Source organism: Cetorhinus maximus, chromosome 1 (assembly GCF_964194155.1).
Source record: "Cetorhinus maximus chromosome 1, sCetMax3.hap1.1, whole genome shotgun sequence".
NCBI lineage: Eukaryota > Metazoa > Chordata > Chondrichthyes > Lamniformes > Cetorhinidae > Cetorhinus > Cetorhinus maximus.
The window spans coordinates 227,881,329-227,901,429 of record NC_135879.1 but is presented as its reverse complement, the minus strand read 5'-3'; the positions used below and the strand labels follow the sequence as shown (position 1 = coordinate 227,901,429).

General features: G+C 40.4%; 1 protein-coding gene across 1 annotated transcript in view; it reads right to left on the bottom strand.

Moving 5' to 3' along the window:
• Nucleotides 1-20,101, bottom strand: part of ctnna2 (catenin (cadherin-associated protein), alpha 2) — a 1,502,658-nt gene that overhangs the window by 1,412,590 nt on the left and 69,967 nt on the right. The window contains exon 3 of the mRNA XM_078554361.1: nt 4,354-4,549. Coding sequence (XP_078410487.1) covers nt 4,354-4,549 — 196 coding nt within the window. The remainder of the gene's footprint in view (nt 1-4,353; nt 4,550-20,101) is intronic.

Here is a 20,101-nt window from a genome sequence, read left to right as displayed (position 1 = left end):
TATCTGGCAATCTTACTGTCGATAAATTCTGATAAAACGATTTATCAAGCGGGGGATGGTAGCAGAGTGGAATTTCCACTGGACTAGAAATCCAGAGGCCCAGGCTAGTACTCTGGGGACACGTTCAAATCCCACCACGGCAGGCGCTGGAATTTAAATTGAATTGATAAAATCTGGAATTGAAAGTTAGTCCCATCATGGCATCACTGAAAAGAAATTTGCAATATAGTATTGTTTCTTAGGTCAATTTCTAAAGGGTATGGGAAAGCTGGGTCTGGAGATTTTAGAACTGAGCCTCAACATTCAGCAACATAGATTGGGAAATATTTATGTCCAAAGGGACCTGGGTGCCCTTGTACACCAATGAAAACAAACATGCAAGTACAGCAGGCAGTTAAGGAGGTAAATGGTATGTTGGCCTTCATTGCAAGAGGATTTGAGTACAGGAGCAAGGTTGTCTTACTGTAGCTGTACAGGGCCTTGGTGAGACCATACCTGGAGTATTGTGTGCAGTTCTGGTCTCCTTACCTAAGAAAGGATATACGTGCCATAGAGGGAGTGCAATGAAGGTTCACCAGACTGATTCCTAGGATGGCAGGATCGTCATATGAGGAGAGATTGGGCCAACTAGGCCTGTATTCGCTGGAGTTAGAATAATGAGAGGAGATCTCATTGGAACATATAAAATTCTGACATGGATGGGCAGGCTGGATGAAGGGATGATATTTCCTCTGGCTGAGGGGTCGAGAACAAGGCATCACAGTCTCCGGATATGGGGTAGACCATTTAGGTCTGAGATGAGGAGAAAAATGGTGAACCTATGGAATTCTCCACCACAGAAGGCTGTGGAAGCCAAGTCACTGAATATTTTTAAGGAGGAAATAGATAGATTTCTGGAATCTAAAGGGGTTAAGAGATATGGGGAGAGCATAGCGTTGACACAGAGGATCAGTCATGATCATAATGAATGGCGGAGCAGGCTCGAAGGGCCAAATGACCTAATCCTGCTCCTATTTTCTACGTTTCTATGTAACATTTTATATTTCAGTAATGACATTTCACCTATGGAAAGTGTAAGCACTCAGTACTAATTTTCTTTGACTGAACACTACCCATCTTAGGTATTCATTGTCAACATTAAACATTTCCAGGTCAAAGAAGATATGGAGCATACTCTTCTTATCCCTTAGACAAATCTTAGAACTGTCATGAAGGTATAATAATTTTCATAATATTTTTCTGGTTTATTGTAAGGTAGGTTTATGGGGGTAAGTATAGTTAGGTCTATGTGTGATTTAATTTCATTTGAAGTCAAGTAGACTGCAAGTTTAACTCATCAAAAGAAGCTCGGTGCTTGATATGCTAACGAGTAAACATGGGTGTTGGCTTAGCATGTAAGGTGTGAAGGGTATCTTCATTTTAGATAGATGAAGGGAGGTTTGAATTTCAAAGGGATTTTAGTTTGTTTACAACTAGCCAGATAAGCAAGTTGAAGGAATGTGCTTATTTTTCCCCAAAAGTCACTGACAGTATATAGTGACAACATGAAAGTTTTTATGTTCTGAGGGAGATACAGTTTCAAAGGCTTATAAAACAATAGAATTTACATATTAAGAGAGAAACATATATAAAGGAAAATGCGGCTGTGTCAAGAGAAGGTATTGAGAGATCTAACAGAAGTATGTGAAATAACCTTAATGAAGCCTCCAGTATTTGTGCATAAGTCTGCTGTCTACCAAAACTGAAGCCAGAGAAAGCCATTGGAATTCCACTGTCCAGGGTATTGTGTTAATTTGTTGGATTTGTTTCAAATCTAAAATCTATTTTTGGGCCGTTGCCTTAAAGAGGGTATAACTGGGAGCCAGGTTAATTAGGAATTTTAGGAGTTATTATAGTAGTAATTATAGTCTTATGTGCTTGACGTCTTTTATTTTGATAAGTCTTGGTGGATTTATTACTTCTGAATTTGGTGCAGGCATCTCTAAATAAACACAATTTGCAAAACTGTTGTGATAGCGCGATCAAGTTTCCCTCATGGATTTGGTCAGCCTGGTACATATCATCTGCCACATCAGAACATAAAAACATCAAGATGACATTATTTCCATTTTTTTAGACCTGTGGCCTCTGAGTAAGACTGGCAACTGTTGGCATCATTAGAGACAATCCACAACAGAAACTGAATTGAGACAGCTATGACAAGCAAATAGTTTGCTTCCAGGTCCATCAATTCCATTCTGATCCCTGTCGCAAGGCCATAAACTCCAGGACAATTCTTTCTTGGAATTTCTTTCCCTGCAGGTAAAACATATGGCCTCCAAACATCTTTTTCACTGCTGTTCGCTAAGACCAGCAACTCAGCATGCGGAGGAGGAGAAAGTGAATGTGGCATACAATTTTGTAACTCAAAATAGCAACCTCCTACTGATTCATTGACTTGTTGCAGTTAAGTACAAGATCATTTTAGCCTCCATGCAAGTATTAGCCGCTGGATTAGCAGAGGACCAAATAGATATATTAGCAGGTACATATATTTTAAGTGACATTTTTTTAAAATCACGATGTATGTAGAGGCAAACAAAATTTTAAATCAGACCTCTCTGTTCTTTATTCTATTTGAGGGACTAAAATTTACTTACCTCTTATCAATCATGCATTTTGACTAAGTACTACAATTCAACCAAACTTAATACCCGTTTGAAGTAGATGGCTAATCCACTGACTAAATATTCATAATTTAACATTCTTCAGACTGATTTACAATGAACCTACTACACTGGAATGGTACAGGCCACAAAAGATGGATAAGTACACTTTTGACACAAGCACCAGACTGTCATGGAACAGACAAAAATACACATGTTCTGCCTAATAAGTCCATGTTGGTGCTCATCCTCCAAATGAGCTGTAGTCCTTAAGATAAAAGCAAAAAACTGCGGATGCTGGAAATCCAAAACAAAAACAAAAATTCCTGGAAAAACTCAGCAGGTCTGGCAGCATCTGCGGAGAGGAACACAGTTAATGTTTCGAGTCCGAATGACCCTTCAACAGAACTAAGTAAAAATAGAAGAGAGGTGAAAAATAAGCTGGTTTAAGGGGGGGGGAACAAGTAGAGCTGGCACCACGTTAACTGTGTTCCTCTCCGCAGATGCTGCCAGACCTGCTGAGTTTTCCAGGTATTTTTGTTTATGTTTTGAGCTGTAGTCCTTGTCCAATGTGCTCACTCTTTCTGCAGAAAGTTTCTTTAGAGGACTTTTATTTTGCCAAGTTCATCTCCATAAAGTAAAGCAGTGATAGAAATATAGAAAATTTACTGCACAGAACTTTCTTCCTCACTAAGAACCACATGGCCAATTTTTATATCATCTGCAAACTTCTTGACCATGTCCCCTGCATTTCAAGTTTAAATAATTGATATATACTGTGAAAAGCAATTTTAAGAGAAGGTTTTTGTGCCTGAACTGGTAAATTCTCTACAATAAGGAAAACCTATTCTACACTCTCTCCATGGACCTCATCCCACGAATCCTGCTATGATTAAAAGTTTAGAAGAGAAACTGAAATTATAAAACATTTTTTTGGAAATATATAAATACATCAAATTGGTTCAATGTAAACATATGTGGAAATTAGCACAAGTAAAGCAGCAAGATGAAATAGTTTAGCATATGTTTGATCCAGAAAAACATTCAATAAACATTCTGAAACGTGTCTTCACAAATTTTTCTAACAAAAAAAGAGTTGGTTTGTCCTTCAAATTTAATTTACTGTATAAGTAATTTAAGATTGCAGCAAGTAAATCCCACAATAATTTACCTAACTGCAATGGCCAGTAAGGTTTCAGTTGAAAAAGCATAATAGATGTTCCATTACAATAGTCCATAATGAACATTGTCAAAGTCCGAGTGGTGTAGCCTCTGGCACAAATAACTATCGCTTACGTCATATTTAATTCGTAAAATTTGTATTTTTGACTCCTGATCAGAGTTAGAATGGCAGTAGTGATGCTACAATGGGCTTCTTGCTCATCTCCAACATAGGGAGAGGCAATCCGATCACTATCCACTGACCCTTTCTGCAAAATGCTTATGTGAACGTACATTGAGGCCAACCCCACCATCTCTCTCAACCTGCAACTATTCAAATAGCCTGTCAACACTCCCTTAGAAATCAGACTATGCCCCAGCAAGTGTCAAATGCCCTTAATGGACGAAAAGGGAGAGAAGAGAGATTTTTTTCCCCTGCTCTTAAACTCTATGATTAAATAGTAAGAATAACATGAGTCCCTCAACTGCATTTCAAATCCCAACAGCCAGAGTTCTGCATAATATGTTTAAACCAAACAACACTCACCTTGTTTGCGTACATCTTCTACAGCCACTAGCAGCTCCTCCTTCAGATCCTGGCTCTCTTTTGCAATCTGGTCCCCCTTCTCTAAAAAGTTCTGTGTTGCTTGTTCTACAGAAGCAGCCAATACATGTGCTTTCTTGGATCGACCTTTCTTTTTACTTGATGGGCCCTTGCTACTTGTATTCACAAGAGTAGTTACCTAAAGATAATAAAATAAAATAATTTCTGAACAATTTATTTCTTCATGATTGATTGCACACTCCCAGAGTTTTGTGCAAAAATGCAGACCTCAACTTCGTAGCAAAATCTATATATTCTATCAAATTTTTATGACAAAACACATTGTGCAGCATTTCTTCCTGCTTACAATTAAACATAAGGCAGAGTGCTTTGCATTTTAAAAATTCTACCTTAATGACAACAAAGTTAATGTACTAATTCATAGCAACATTCTGATTTGGCCACGATGGAGATGGTTCTGAGATCATGTGTCCACAGACAATACATGGCATTTTCATCTCCTTAAATTAATGGAGGGAAAGTCATATACTGGACATGTGATTTCCCAAAGTATGCTGTGAGCACTCCTCCCCATTGGATTGATAAAACAATCCCTCTCTCCCACACCAAGAGGTAGCATCCATACCTGCAATAACTTGTCTGCTCTCTCCAAAGTGAGAGACCTGCTGACTGTTTTCTATCCTTGCTTTAATATTTGTCGCCTGGTTGACCCAAGCCAGTCTGGGGTTTTCAATGATTTAAAAGCAAGTAAAAGGAAAAGAGTGTTGAATTTGTAGTCAGATATAATGTTGGAAACAAACCAAGAAATACAAGTCACGTGTTTTAATGAGTAAGGAAACTGGTTAGAATGGGTATTTTATCAAAAATTCACTCATGGGATGTGAGCGTTGCTAGGTAGGCCAGCATTTATTGCCCATCCATAATTGCCCTTGAGGTGGTGGTGGAGAGCTGCCTTCTTGAACCGCTGCAGTCCATGCGCTGCAGGTACACCCACAGCACTGTTAGGGAGGGAGTTCCAGGATTTTGACCAAGCAACAGTGAAGGAATGGCGATATATTTCCAAATCAAGATGGCGAGTGGCTTGGAGGGGCAATTTCAAGTAGTGGTGTCCCCAAGAATCTGTTGCCCTTGTCCTTCTGGATAGTAGTGGTCATGGGTTTGGAAGGTGCTGCCTAAAGCGGCAGGACATTTGAGCTAAAAAGAATGTTTAACTAAATAGGTCGTTTTAGCTAAAAAATATAATTTTCTGTACGTGCGTGTCAGCCATAGCTCAGTTGGTAGCACACTCATCTCGGAATCATAAGGTACCGGGTTCAAGTCCCACTCCAAAGCTTGAGCACAAGAAATAAAGGCTGACACTCCAGGGCAGTACTGAGGGAGCACTGCACTATTGGAGGTTGCGTCCTTTGGATGAGACGTTAAACAGAGGTCCCTCCCTGCTCAGGTGGATGTAAAAGATCTCATGGCACTATTTCAGAGTTATCTTGTTGTCTTGGTTTATCCCTCAATATAAAAAAAGCAGTACCTGGTCATTATCACGTTGCTGTTTGTGGGAGTTTGCTGAGTGCATATTGGCTGCCATGTTTCCTACAGCACAACAGTGATCACATTTCAAAAAAATTCTTCAGTGGGTGTAAGCCGCTTTGAGACATCAATGGGTCATGAGAAGCACTATATTAATGCAAGATTTTCTTTATGTAAAAAAAATGATGAAGATTGAACAGGAGGAAATGAGCCAACATGGACAAACTGGCTGTTCAGTCTAATCTTTTCTCCCTTTCAGTCCACATTAGCCTTTCAATTGAATGCACCAATTTATTGCCTTGACAACCAATGCAATATTATCAAAAGATTTGCCTTTCAAATCACTTTGTAAATTGAAGGAACATCTAAATTTTAAAATGCCTATCATTTCACATTTATAAGTCAAGGCATCAAGCAGAATTATTCATAGACATCCCTGAGCGTACCATTGCAGTTTGTTATTCTACCAAAAGTTTACTTCATGACTTTTAGAACTTGGATGACCAAGTGTATTTAAGGATCACTATGGGTCAGTGGTAGCACTCTGACCGCGAGTCAGAAGCTTGTGGGAATGCCCCATTCCAGAGACTTGAGCACATAATCTAGGCCGACTTTCTTGTGCAAAAATGAGGGAATACTGCACAGTCTGAGGTGCCATTAAATCAAGATATCCTAGGCAAGACCTATCGCTCAATGAACATCACCAAAACAAATTATCTGCAAAGCATCACATTACATTTTGTGGGAGCATGCTGTGCACAAATTGGCTGCACATACAAGAGTGACTACCCTTAGGAGTACAGCAATAGTGCAAAGCAATCAAAACAGAAAATGCTGGAAAAACTCGGTAGGTCTGACAGCATCTGTGGAGAGGGAAACAGAGTTAACGTTTTGAGTCCGTATGACCCTTCTTCAGAGCTGTAAAGCACTTTAGGGTGTTCCAAAATCATGAAAAGTAGCCTCAATAAATGCTCATGTTTTCTTCCTTTCCTTTTGTGAACCGGTTTAAAAAAAAAATCAAAACACATATCCTATCCTTATTCCTTCAGAGACACTATTTGATTCAGCATTAATTACCACTTTATGGTAAAGCATTCTGAATTTTGCATATTTAGTGTTTACTTTGAAATCACAGCCATGTTTTGGATTTACCCATCAATAGGAATAATCTTTTTACACTTAATTTTGAATAGTTCTACTGACTCCTCCAATGTTCTTATTTACAATGTGTTAAGTAACCTACAAATGAAATAGGGGCATTAAACATGTGCTATTTCAAGGTCAATCTTCTTTAAATGTTTTCTTCCATATCCTTTTACATAAAGGGCATCATCCAAGTAGGAATTCAGGATCTGTTGATCTTAGCTTCTACTTTGTTTGTTCAGGATTAAGAAATCCAAATGCAGTTACCATTTTCCTCACTGAGGGCATATCGGTCTCTAAAGCTAAATCACAAGTTCTCTTTCAATAAGACACCAGCACAAATTGTGTCACCCTTAAGTCAGTAAAAGCAGACAAAACACAATTGTACAGTTTTTTCCTGCTTCACCTATTATTCCAATAAAAGTTTCTTTTTAAAATTAACATCTGTTGGAAACACCTGTTGTTACTTTCAATTTTTTGAGCTTCAATTAATTTCAGAATGCAGAAATGCAAGAACTAACCACTGAAGTACAGACATTTTTCCTTAATTGACAATTAGAAAGCAAAGGTTACCGCCACTATAATAATGTTGGAGAAAGTGACACTTTGGGGGGGAATCGCCCTCCCCAATGACAAGTTTGGAAGAGGTGGAGCATTTAACTGATGGGAGGGTACAGGATGGGGACTCCCTCCAGCTGCCAACTGTGTTAATTGAGGCCCTTAAGTGGACCTCAGCCTGCTATAACTGGTATTCAACCAGTGACAAGTGGGAAACTCATTAGGCAGGGAGCCGAAAAGCAAAACCAAAAGGCTTCCTGGGGAAAGGGGTGGGGAGCAAAGGCACTCCGTGCCTGATCGAGGGACCTGGCATCATTGAGAGCCAACCCCTGCCCTTTCTTCTAAGCACCCTCCCCACCCCAAGTCCCCTAGCTAGCCATCCCCACCCAGACACCTTGATCACACCCCCTCTCACCTGTAGTCTGGGTCCCTCATTGATCATAGGCCTTTGGTGGGTTCATTTCCAGAAACCAATGCTCCAGGTGATGCTGACAGGTAATGGAGAACTGCCAGCCTGTCACCACCGTCAGCCACCAGCGGGCAAACTGTGTCCCGGGTTCCTTAATCCTGGAGAAGGCCCAACATTGGCCACTTGAATGCCTCAGAGGTGACACAGAGCTCCCATCAGTTCTCCTGCCAATGATGAGACCCTTACTGCCAACACTAAATTCCACTGTTCATGTGAAAGTTCAGATGAACTAAGGTATGCAATAAATAGCAACATTCACAGCATCTGCAGAATGAAGAGAGTGTGATGTCAATGCTTAAATTAGTCCTAGTGTCAAGATTGGGAAATAATTAAATTACCTCTGTACCAACTACAACACTTGGTCGTAAATTGTTTGTTCAATTCTTTGAAAGCAGAGATTCACAATTTTAGGACCATTAATGGCTGGAGAACATTTGTGCAAACCTGAGATCAGGAAAATCATCACTGGTCTGTAAATGGAGGTTAAACCATTTGGCTCAATCAATTGTCAGGAGAGACAGAAATCAGTCCCTCGAAGTACAGCTGAACTCACTGAAGAACCAGCAAAAGCCCGTCGCTTAAATAGATCTTTGCAATGCTGCCTCTGGAAGCACAAAGTATGAAAACAGCTGCTTAGGGAACTTAAATGTCTGCTTATCCTATAGCAACAATACAACAAAATTTCACAGGATAAGAGTTAAATCAATCAAGTTACAATGCGGTGATCATCATGGCGCCATTGCGACCACAACTCAACCGCCGACACCCCCACCGCATGCACAAGCACATATCTGTTGGACACCTGCTCAGGCTTCCTCCCCTTTATCACCATCAGTTATCCTCACTCCAATACTGTACTTTACAACATATGTACAGAAAACTCTTTGATTCTACACAAGATTATGAGGAGAGAGCAAGGTAGTGGGATTAGTTCTGGATTCTCCTAGCAGAGTCAGTACAGACAATTGACCAAACAGCCACCTCCTTTGCTGTAAATTCCATTTCTGCAAAACCAATTATTTGTTGGTCACTCCCAAAGTGACATTGAACTTGTTAGGCAAACCTCTACAGTGATCACTGGCTACAGTTATTCAACTTCTGCGTCCAAAAAAAGCTAATGCATCATCACTCATTCACATACAAATTTCCAACCCTACAGATTGAAACTGAAATCCATTTTATATGGAATACTTGTTAACTATTTTCAAAGCAGCTGTAGTGTAACACAACTTTTTCAATTCATTAACTACTTCTGTTTCAATTTAAGTTTACATGACACTGGCCTTTCATGGCATTTAGTTGAAATGCAGTGCTGACAAGTGGAAGAATCACATTAACTAAAAGAAATAGTGTAATGAAATAATGAATCAAATTCTCAGGCAGCCTTCTTATCTAGGATCATGATCTAGTAGAGATTTCAAATCTTCACGACCAGGCCACATCAGGCTGCCTATCGTTTATTACTTTCAGTCTGCAGCTGCTTTGCTTCAGTCAATTTGATATCTCCCATTGCTAGCAATAAAATCTCAACAATCAACAATCCCAATGTTTTCCATCCGTAATTACCGAGGGAAAACACATAACATTTGTATTTAAAAGATGAATAGAAAGTTGCTGTATGTATTAAACACAAGAAATTACATATTATGCAACAATTAATACAAAGCCAGTTAAAGGGCAAAAAATTGTATTGTAGCCCTTGTTGCATTTTGTCCTGGTAAGCTTCAATGTGGCTTACAAATTGAAAAATAATTCTACCCTATGTGGAGCTGTATTAAGACAGCAATGTCATTTTTTTTAAAGCAGTTATATAGTTGGATTTTGATTTGTCTCAACAAGATTTGGGGAAGGTTGCATTAGATTGGAAAATAGTAAACGTAACTCTTATTCAATGAAGTGGAGGGTGGGGGCTGGAGACAAAGCAGGAAACTACAGGCCTCAAGCTTCACATCTGTCATAGGGAAAATGTTAGAAGCTATTCCTGAAGAATTTATAGCAGGACACTTAGAAAAATTCAAGGTAAATCAGACAGAGTCAACATGGTTGTGAGAAAGGGAAATCATGTTTAACCAATTTATTGAAGTTCTTCGAAGGAGTCACATCTGCTGTGGATAAAGAGGAAGCGGTGAATGTACTGTACTTAGATTTCCAGAAGGCATTTGATAAGGTGCCACATCAAAGGTTATTGTGGAAAATAAAAGCTCATGGTGTCAGGGGTAACATATTGGTATGGATAGAAGATTGGCTAGCAAACAGAAAACAGTGGGCATAAATGGGTGTTTCTGGTTGACAGGATGTGATGAGAGGTGTGCCACAGGGATCAGTGCTAGGGCCTCAGCTTTTTACAATTTTCGAAATGACTTGAATGAAGGGACTGAAGATATGATTGCTAAATTTACTGATGGCACAAAGATAGGTAGGAGAGTAAGTTGTGAAGAGGACACAAGGAGGCTACAAAGTGACATAGATAGGTTAAGTGAGTGGGCAAAGATCTGGCAAATGGAGTATAATGTGGGCAAATGTGAAATTGTCCACTTTAGCAGGAAGAATAAAAAAAGCATATCATCTAATGGGGTTGCAGAGCTCAGATTCAAAGGGATCTGGATATCCTACTGCATGAATCACAAAAGGTTAGTATGCAGCTACAGCAAGTAATTCGGAAAGCTAATAGAATGTTATTGTTTATTGTGAGGGGAACTGATTACAAAATAGGGAGGTTATGCTTCAGTTATGCAGGGCATTTGAGAGACCACATCTGGAATACTGTGTAAAGCATCTTATTTAAGATGTAAAGCACCTTACTTAAAGGAAGAATGTCAATGCGCCTGTTCAGAGAAGGTTTACCAGCCTAATACCAGCAATGGCCGGGTTGTCTTATGAGGAAAGGCTGGACGGTTAGGCTTGTATCTACTGGACTTAAGAAAAAGAGGCAACTTGATTGAAACATAAAAGGTCTTCAGTGCCTTGACAGAGTGGATGTGGAGAGGATGTTCCCTCTTGTGGGAGAATCTAGAACTAGTGGTCACAGTTTAAAAATAAGGGGTCGGTCATTTAAGATGAGGAGAATTTTTTTTCTCTCAGGGTCGTGAGTCTTTGGAACTCTTTTCTTCCAAAGGCAGTGGAGGCAGAATCTTTGAGTATTTTTAAGGCATGGCTTAACAAGTGAATGCAAGGTTATTGAGGATAGGCAGGAATGTGGAGTGGAGGTTACAATTTGATCAGCTATGATCTTATTGAATGGCAGAGTAAGCTCGAGGGGCCAAGTGGCCTACTCTTGCTCCTTATTCACATGTTTGTAAGTAAGATCACAGCACAAACAGATAAAAAGACCATTTGGTCCTTCTTAGCTCATCCATTCAAGAACTATGTTTGGAAGTCCATTGAGAGTTGATTGCTCTGCTTACTGATTTCAATTCTGTATTTACATTTGACTAAGGGACATGGGGTCAAAATGATTTTTAAAAAGTTTAATTTTTTTTTATTCATTCACTGGATATAGGCATTTTTGGCAAGGCCAGCATTTACTGTTCATTCCTGATTGCCCTTAAGATGTTGGTGAGTCACATTCTTGGCAGCAACTGAGACACTTGCTAGTCATTTTAGTGATTAAGAATCAACCATACAGCTGTAGGTCTAGAAGCCAGACTAGGAATGGATGGCAGAATTCTTGAACTGAAGAACATTAGCAAACCAGATGCGTTATGGCAATCCAGTAATTTCATGGTCACCGTTACGGATACTAGCTTTTTATTCTAGATTTAATTACTGGGCACCCAGTCTGTGTTTGGTCTCTCCAGTGTAGAGGAAACCGCATTGGGAGCAGCGAATTGAGGGAAGTGCAAGTGAAATGCTGCTTCACCCCTTAATTTGAAGTTGGTTCTAGCAAGACTTCCTTACTTTTATACTTCATCCTCCTAGCAATAAAAGCCTTTGCCTTCCTAATTATTTGCTGTACCTGTACATTTCTGCCTCCTACTCTTTAGCCTATTACATTACCACTGTTACTTTAATGTTTACTTTCAAATATTTAAAAAATGAACTTGTAATCTGGATCATGACCCTCACTTGACCTGCACTGTTTGCAGCCAACCAACTTCTCAAGTACACTGTATGCTCCCATCCAATTTGACTCTTCTATTCAAGTAGCATTTACAGATCTTAATACATTTATCTAGAATGAGTGATGCCATTACAGATTTCAAAAAAAGGTCATTGCTTTATTAAGAACAATTCCCAGTAAATTATACTACCTATGCAACTGTATTGGACCTGCAGTACTAATAGCTTGTTATAAAATTACTAAACCCAATGACATACTAAAATCTTTGATTTACCTGTACAATGATCTGTAATGGAAAATGGCACTGTATTCTAAAATTTAAAAGCAAAATGCTACAGAAGCTGGAAATCTGAAATAAAGACAGCAGGAGGTCTGGCAGCATCGGCAGAGAGAGAGAGAGAGAGAGGAGTTAATGTTTCGAGACCAAATGACTCTTCTTCAGTTCGAGAGGTGTCATAAGGACTCGAAACATTAACTCGATTTCTCTCTCCAAAGATTCTGCATGACCTGAGTTTTTCCAGCATTTTCTGTTTTTATTTCTAAACTGTCCTAATTAATTAAAGTCTTTAAAATAATAATTAAAACATAACCATATAATTAACCATTACCATACAAATAACCATATAATTAAACTCTAAAAATTTTGTCTGTGAACAATGCCACTAGAGTTCAACTAATGCTTAGAAAAAATATGAACTAATAGTTCTAGGCATGTCCAGTATTAAATGAATTACAAATATGGAATTCTATCTTTAAGGCGGCAAGTAAATACAGATCTCTTCCAATAGAAAAAAACAGCAACATCTTTCCTCCAACAATTTTATTATGCCCAAAAAAAAAATCAATTCTAGTAACACTTCTAGAGCAGTAAAGGATCACAATTCGGTACTGCAGAAAGTTCACATTATCACAATCAATAAAAATAAACATGTTTTATCAGCTGAAACAAAGCATTTTTGCTGGTCTTCAGGTAAAGGCAACTGCCAACTTCCATTCTTTCTGAATCAATTGAATTTGTACTGTAATGTTAACATAAAAATAGAAATAGACTAGAAAGAATCAAATCAGATGATCCATATTGATAGGATGAGCTCAGCTGTTATTTGGAATAGCAGCAAAGTGGTGAATCAAATTAAAATGCTTCTGGAAGTCAATGAAGAGTATAGTTCAGTAATAAAATGAAACCATACTACTTGGGTTTTAGTTGACTCTCCGATTTTCTGTCCATCGTATTGCTTCCTCTTCATTAACTTATCATTCTGCCCTTACATGATGTCAAGCATTAACCATCAGGGAGCAAAAGACACAGATGAAAATGTGAGTTGTTGGAATTTCAGAATTTTAACAGCACAGAAGGGGGCCATTTGGCCCATCATGTCTGCACCAGCTTTCCAAATGAGCATTATGACCGAGTGCCATTGCCCTGCCTTTTCCCCATACCCTTGCACATTGTTTCTGTTCAAATAATCATCTAGTGCCCTCTTGAATGCCTCAATTGAACCTGCCTTCACCACACATCCAGGCTGTGCATTCCAGACCCAAACCACTCGTTGTGTGAACGTTTTTTCTCGCATCACTTTTGCTTCCTTTGCACATCACTTTAAATCTGTGCCCTCTCATTCCTGATCCATTTACGAGCAGGAACAGTTTCTCCCTATCTACGCTGTCCAGCCCCCTCATGACTTTGAACATCTCTATCAAATCTCCTCTAAGCCTTTTTCTTGCCAAGGCAGACAGTCCCAAATCTCCAATCTATCCTCATCGCTGAAGTTTCTCACCCCTGAAATCATTCTGGTAAACCTCTTCTGCATTCTCTCCAATGTCTTCACATCCTTCCTATAATATGACGCCCAGAACTGTACACAATATTCCAGCTGTGGTCTAACGGGTGTCTTATAAAAATTCAACATAACCTCCTCGCACTTGTACTCTTATGCCCCTATTAATAAAGCCCAGGATACTACATGCTTCATTAGCTGCTCTCTCCATCTGTCCCACCACCTTCACTGATCTATGCACATAGACATCCAAGTCCTTCTGCTCCTGCACCCTCTTCAAAATTTCATCCCTTATTTTATATCGTCTGTCCATGTTCCTCCTACCAAAATGCATCACCTCACATTTCTCGGCATTAAACTTCATCTACCACCCATCTGCCCACTCCACCAACTTGTCCATGTCCTTGAAGTTCCACACCATCTTCCTCGCAGTCTACAACACTCCCAAGCTTCGCATCATCTGCAAACTTTGAAATCAATGGTGAAAGGGTGATGAAAGGAGGAGGAGTAGGGCCAATTAGGGACCAAAAAGGGGATTTACAGAGGCATGGCTGAGTTGTTAAATTAATACTTTGCATCTATCTTTATCTACAAGGCAGATGCTACCTTGGCCATGGTGACAGGGGGAGGAAACTCGGTCACTAGAAGGGTTTAAAATTGATAAGGAGGTGTTATTGGATAAGCTGTCGGTACTTAAAGTTGATAAGGCACCAGAACCAGATGAGATGCCTCCAAGAATATTAAAGGAAACGAGAGTGGAAATCGCAGAGGCACAAGCAATAATCTTTCAATGTTCCCTGGATTTGTGGGAGGTGTCAGAGGGCTGGAGAATTGCAAACCTTATGCCCTTGTTCAAAAAAGGTTGTAAAGATCTGCCCTGCAATGACAGACCAGTCAGTTTAACCTCATGATGGGGAAACTTCTAGAAACAATTATTCAGGATAGAATTAATAGTCACATGAAAAAATGTGGGATTGATTCGGAAGAGTCAACATGGATTTGTTAACGGAAAATCATGTCGAGCTAACGAAGTTTTTTGAAGAGGTAACAGGGATCGTTGACAAGGGCAAGGCTGTTGATGTAGTGTATATGGACTTCCAAAAGATGTTCGATGAAGTGGCAAATAACAGAGTTGAGGAAAGTTATAGGTCACGGAATTAAAGGGACAGTGGCAACGAGCTCACAAAATTGGCTGAGGGATAGGGAACAGAGTGCAGACGACACAAAATCTGAGAGAATTGTAACTGTGAGGACAGTGTTGAGCTTCAAAAGGACATTGACACATCGGTGGAGTGGGCAGATAGGTGGCAGATGAAGTTCAATGAGGGGAAGTGACAGTATAAAAATAAAGGATACTATTCTAAAGGGTGTGCAGGAGCAGGAAGACCTGGGTGGAAATGTACATACGTCATTAAATGTGGCAGGACAGGTAGAGAGCTGTTTCTAATGCAGACAGTATTCGAGGCGTCATTAATAGGGGCATAGAGTCCAACAGAAGGGAGGTTATGATGAACTTATATAAGACAATGGTCAGACTTTAAATAGGGTATTGTGTACAGTTCTGAGCGCCACACTATAGGAAGGGTGTAAACGCATTGGAGAGTGCAGAAGAGTTTTATGAGAATGGTTCCAGGGACGAGACATTTCAGTTATGAGGAAAGATTAGAGAAGTTGGGACTGTTTTCCTTGGCAAGGAGAAGCTTGATAGAAGTTTTCAAAATCATGAGGGGTCTGGGCAGAGTCGATAGGGAGAAACTGCTCCCGCTCATAAACGGATCGAGAATCAGAGGGCACAAGTGTTTTCTAAAAGAAACAAATGTGAGGAGGTGAGAAAAAACTTTTTCAGAGTGAACAGTTAGGGTTTGGAATACACTGCCTGGAAGTGTAGTGGAGGTAGGTTCAATCAAGTAATTCAAGAGAGCATTAGATGATTCTAGCCAAATTGATTCTGACCTTGAACCCTCCAGGATATCTTATTTCGCCAACATTGCAATGCTCACCTTAACCAATACTGCCACCCCTCCTCCTTTCCTATCTCTTCTGAACACCTTGCACCTGGGAACATTAACACCCAGCTCTTCCCTTCCTTGATCTAGATCTCTGTTATCGCTACAACAGCGTATTTCGACACGGCAATCTGCACCTGTAACTCCGTGCTATACTCCTTGCATTCACATACATGCATAGTAACCACGATTTAGATTTTGTATCTTTCTCCCTCACCCCAAATTTAATTAGCTTACTATTCTCTATACTAGTGCTATCTGTCCCTCCCAGTATTCTGTGCACCCTGGTATTCCTCTCTAATATTTTCTCTTGGTTCCCACACCCCTGCTGAGTTCGTGCTGTTAGGAGGGCTTTAAACTAACAAGATGCCCCACAAGGAACTCAGTCCCAGCTCTATTCAGGTGCAACCCATCCATCTTGTACAGGTGCTATCTCCCCCAGAGACAATCCCAGTGTCCCAGGAATCTAAAGCCCTCCTTCCAGCACCATCTTTTTAGCCACGCATTCATCTGCCTTATCCTCCTATTTCTGAATAACTGGCACATGGCACTGGGAGAAATCCGAAGATTACTACATCTGAGGTCCTGCTTGCTAATTTTCTACCTATCTCCCTAAATTCTGATCACAGGACTACATCCCCCTTCCTACCTAAGTCATTGGTGCCAATGTGGACCACAACCTCTGGCTGATCACCGTCCTCCAGAAGAATGTCCACCAGCCGCTCTGTGACATCCTTGACCCTGGCACCAGAGAGGCAACATACCATCCTGGAGTCACGTCTACAGCCACAGAAACGCCTATCTTTTCCCCTAACCAATGAATCCCCTATCACTAGAGTTCGCTCTTTCTTCTTCCTCCCTTCCTGTACAGCCGAGCCGCTCGCGGTGCCACAAATGCGGCTCTGACTACACTCCTGAGGAACCAACACCCTCACCAGCTTCCAAAACAGAAAACTGATTTGCGAGCGAGACCCCAGAGGACTCCTGCTCTACCTGCCTACTTCTCTTGGACTGCCTGGTGGTCACCCATGTCAATGTGGCAATCAACTTGTTAAAAGCAGTTGCTAGTTAAAACAGGTGATGGGCATTGATTATCCCATCTAAATAGAATAAAAAGATGCAGCTGGAATATTTTGTGTGGAAGTCAGTAGCACTGAGGGGTTGTCTTGAAAATAAACCAGCTTGAACCAAAAAGACCAGTCTGGATAATTCTTCCACCACAACCTCTTATTGAGGATGAACTTTAAGCTTTGCTGATTGATTGCTGTATATGAAGATTTCTGCCTCAATCCTCTGAGGGAAAGGAAGTGCACTATTGCTGACAATTTAAGTTATGGAATGGCAGAAGGATGGTGCAAAATCGTAAGTTTTGATTATCCACCAATTTTTTCTGCCTCTGAACCTTATCAGCAATGGAAGGCTGAAGTTGAAATGTAGATCCAGGTTACTTCTATACCCCAGAAGCAAGGTATGGCTTTGGCGTTATCATTACCAGCAAGGAGTAAGGTATTTCCAGAGTGGAAAGGGGATGATTTGGATCATGAAGAGGGGTTAAACCTTCTGCTACAATTTTTGGATAAGTTTCACAAAAAGAATGAGTTATTGGAAGCATATGAAGCTTGGGCAATCTTTGATAGGTTTAGGAAATCAGATGATCGTGCATGGAAGAATATATCAGATTTTGATAACAGGTACAGGAGACTACAGAGATTTGAACTCAAAATTCCAGAATCAGTATTGGCATTAAAATTACTGGATTTTGCTTGTATTTCCCATGTTAATAGTCTTTTAGTACTAACATGGGTTCAGTTCAGAGAGAAAAGTATCTCTCTTAGATCAAGTGGCTGCTGCCCTAAAAAAATTTCTGGGGAAAAGGTTGTTCCCTGCCACTTTCTTAGGAAACGCGAACAACTATGCTGTAAAACAAAGGATAGAGGATTCAATGGTGGCCGAATTTCAAGGTCAACCAAACATTAGACGAATATTCCAATACAAAGATGGGGTTAATGACAAGAGGTCTGAACATGGTTGTAACCCTAGGCAATTGGAGCGTCGGGACAAAAAGTGTGTCCGGGCCGGTGACCATAGGCATTTAAACCCAAAAGAATGCACGAGAAATGGTTAATCAGTGTTTCCGGTGTGATTCCCAGTATCATTATGCAATAAACTGCCCACAGCGAAGGAATTGCATATTTGAAGTGACCCACGAAAAGGATTCATCTGAAACTGAAAATGATGATGGTGACTGCCAGGATGGAATTGTATTGATCACAGAGTTTGAATCCGGTGATGAGTATCTTGATGATTGATTCCTTCAACTGTGCAGTTCTGGACAGTGGTTGCACTTCTAGTGTGTAGCACGGACTGACTTGACTGCTATCTGGCGTCTCGGGATGAGGCAGACCGGCGGAAGGTCAAGCAATATTAAAGCTCTACCTGCTTCAAGTTCGGAGATGACAATACATTAATATCCTCCAAACAGGTGGTCCTCCCTTGTAAGATAGCAGGGATTAATCTATTTATCAGTACTGATGTGGTTTCTAGCAAGATACCGCTATTGAGTCGATCTGCGATGAAGGCGGCTCAGATGACACTAGATATGAAGAATGATAGAGCAGTCAAGTTCGTAAAAAATGTGGATCTACATTTTATTTGGTCAGGCCATTACTGCTTGCCACTAAGGAAGCCAGAGATTTATCAAAAAGTTCATGAAATTTTGTTAACTGCTGAGAACAAGAATTTGGTGGACAAAAAGATGATCATTTGGGAATTACATAGACAGTTTGTACATCCAATGCCACAGAAACCGAAGGCTCTACTTAGAGATGCGGGAGTGGTCGATAAAGGATATGACAATCTAATTGAACAAATCACTGCTCAGTGTGAAATGTGCCTTAAATATCACAAGACACCGCCGCGTCCTGTTGTGAGCTTGCCACTAGCCAGGGAGTTTAACGATGCAGCGGCAATGGCAACTTGAAAGTTTGCGACAAGGATAGGAGTATTTTTTTTTACTACACTTCATAGATATGGCAACCAGATTTAACCTAAACACTGTGATACGTAGTAAAAACAAAAGGGCCATTGTCAATAAAGTCATGGAGAAATGGGTAGGAACAAGATTAGGAATGCCAACGAAGTTCCTCACACATAATAGTGGGGAATTCACCAATGAGGAATTTAGAGATTTGTGCAAAAATTTAAGCATCATAGTTATGCACACTGCAGCTGAAAGCCCATTTAGTAATGGTCTTTGTGAAAGAAATCATGCGGTAATAGATGACATGCTACATAAAATATTAGCTGGTCAACCAGATTGTAAATTGCAAATGGTGCTAGCATTGGCAGTGCATGCACAGAACTCTCTGCAAATGGTTTGGGTGGGGTGGGGGGGGAAGAAGGAAAGAGTGGGAGGAGTACAGTCCCTACCAGTTGGTGTGCGGAAGAAATTTGAAGTTACCTTCAGAGTCGTCAGATGCTCCCCCTGCTCTAGAAGGGACTAGCATTAGCTCCACCTTTTCTACTCATCTGAACACTTTGCATGCAGGCAGACAAGCTTTCATTAAAGCTGAGGTTTCAGAGAAAATTTGGCAGGCCCTACAGCACTGTGTAAGGCCATCGGAAATGCAGTTTAGACAAGGAGACATGGTATATTATGAAAGGTAAGGCCAGAAAGAGTGGAAAGGACCTGGCAATATAATAGGGAGAGATGGGAAAATAGTAATTGTGCAACACAGCAATCAAACTGTTTGGGTACATTCTTCGCGGTTAATTGATACTGATTATACCTTTACAGGTTCTGAACAGGGCATAGAACGGGAGGAGGCACCATGCACTTCAAATACACATGCGCACGTAGTTATGAGGAGCAGATGACGGCACATACGGGGTTGATTGACTATAAACAAAGTAACACTGAGGTACAGGATAACGCTATTCATTCAAAAGGGCAACTACCCAAAGTAGGAACGAAGGTAACATACATGCCAGAAGGGACCAGTGTGTGGAGGGATGCCATCATCATAGGGAGAGCAGGAAAGGCCATTGCTAAATACAAACATTGGCTAAATGTGCAGGATGAAGGACAGGAAACAAGACCTATTGACTGGCAAACTGAAGAAAAGATGTGGAAACCCAGAAAATGCAGGTGAGAGTTCTGACAGTGGACCAGAAAGTGGTTGTGACCCTAGAA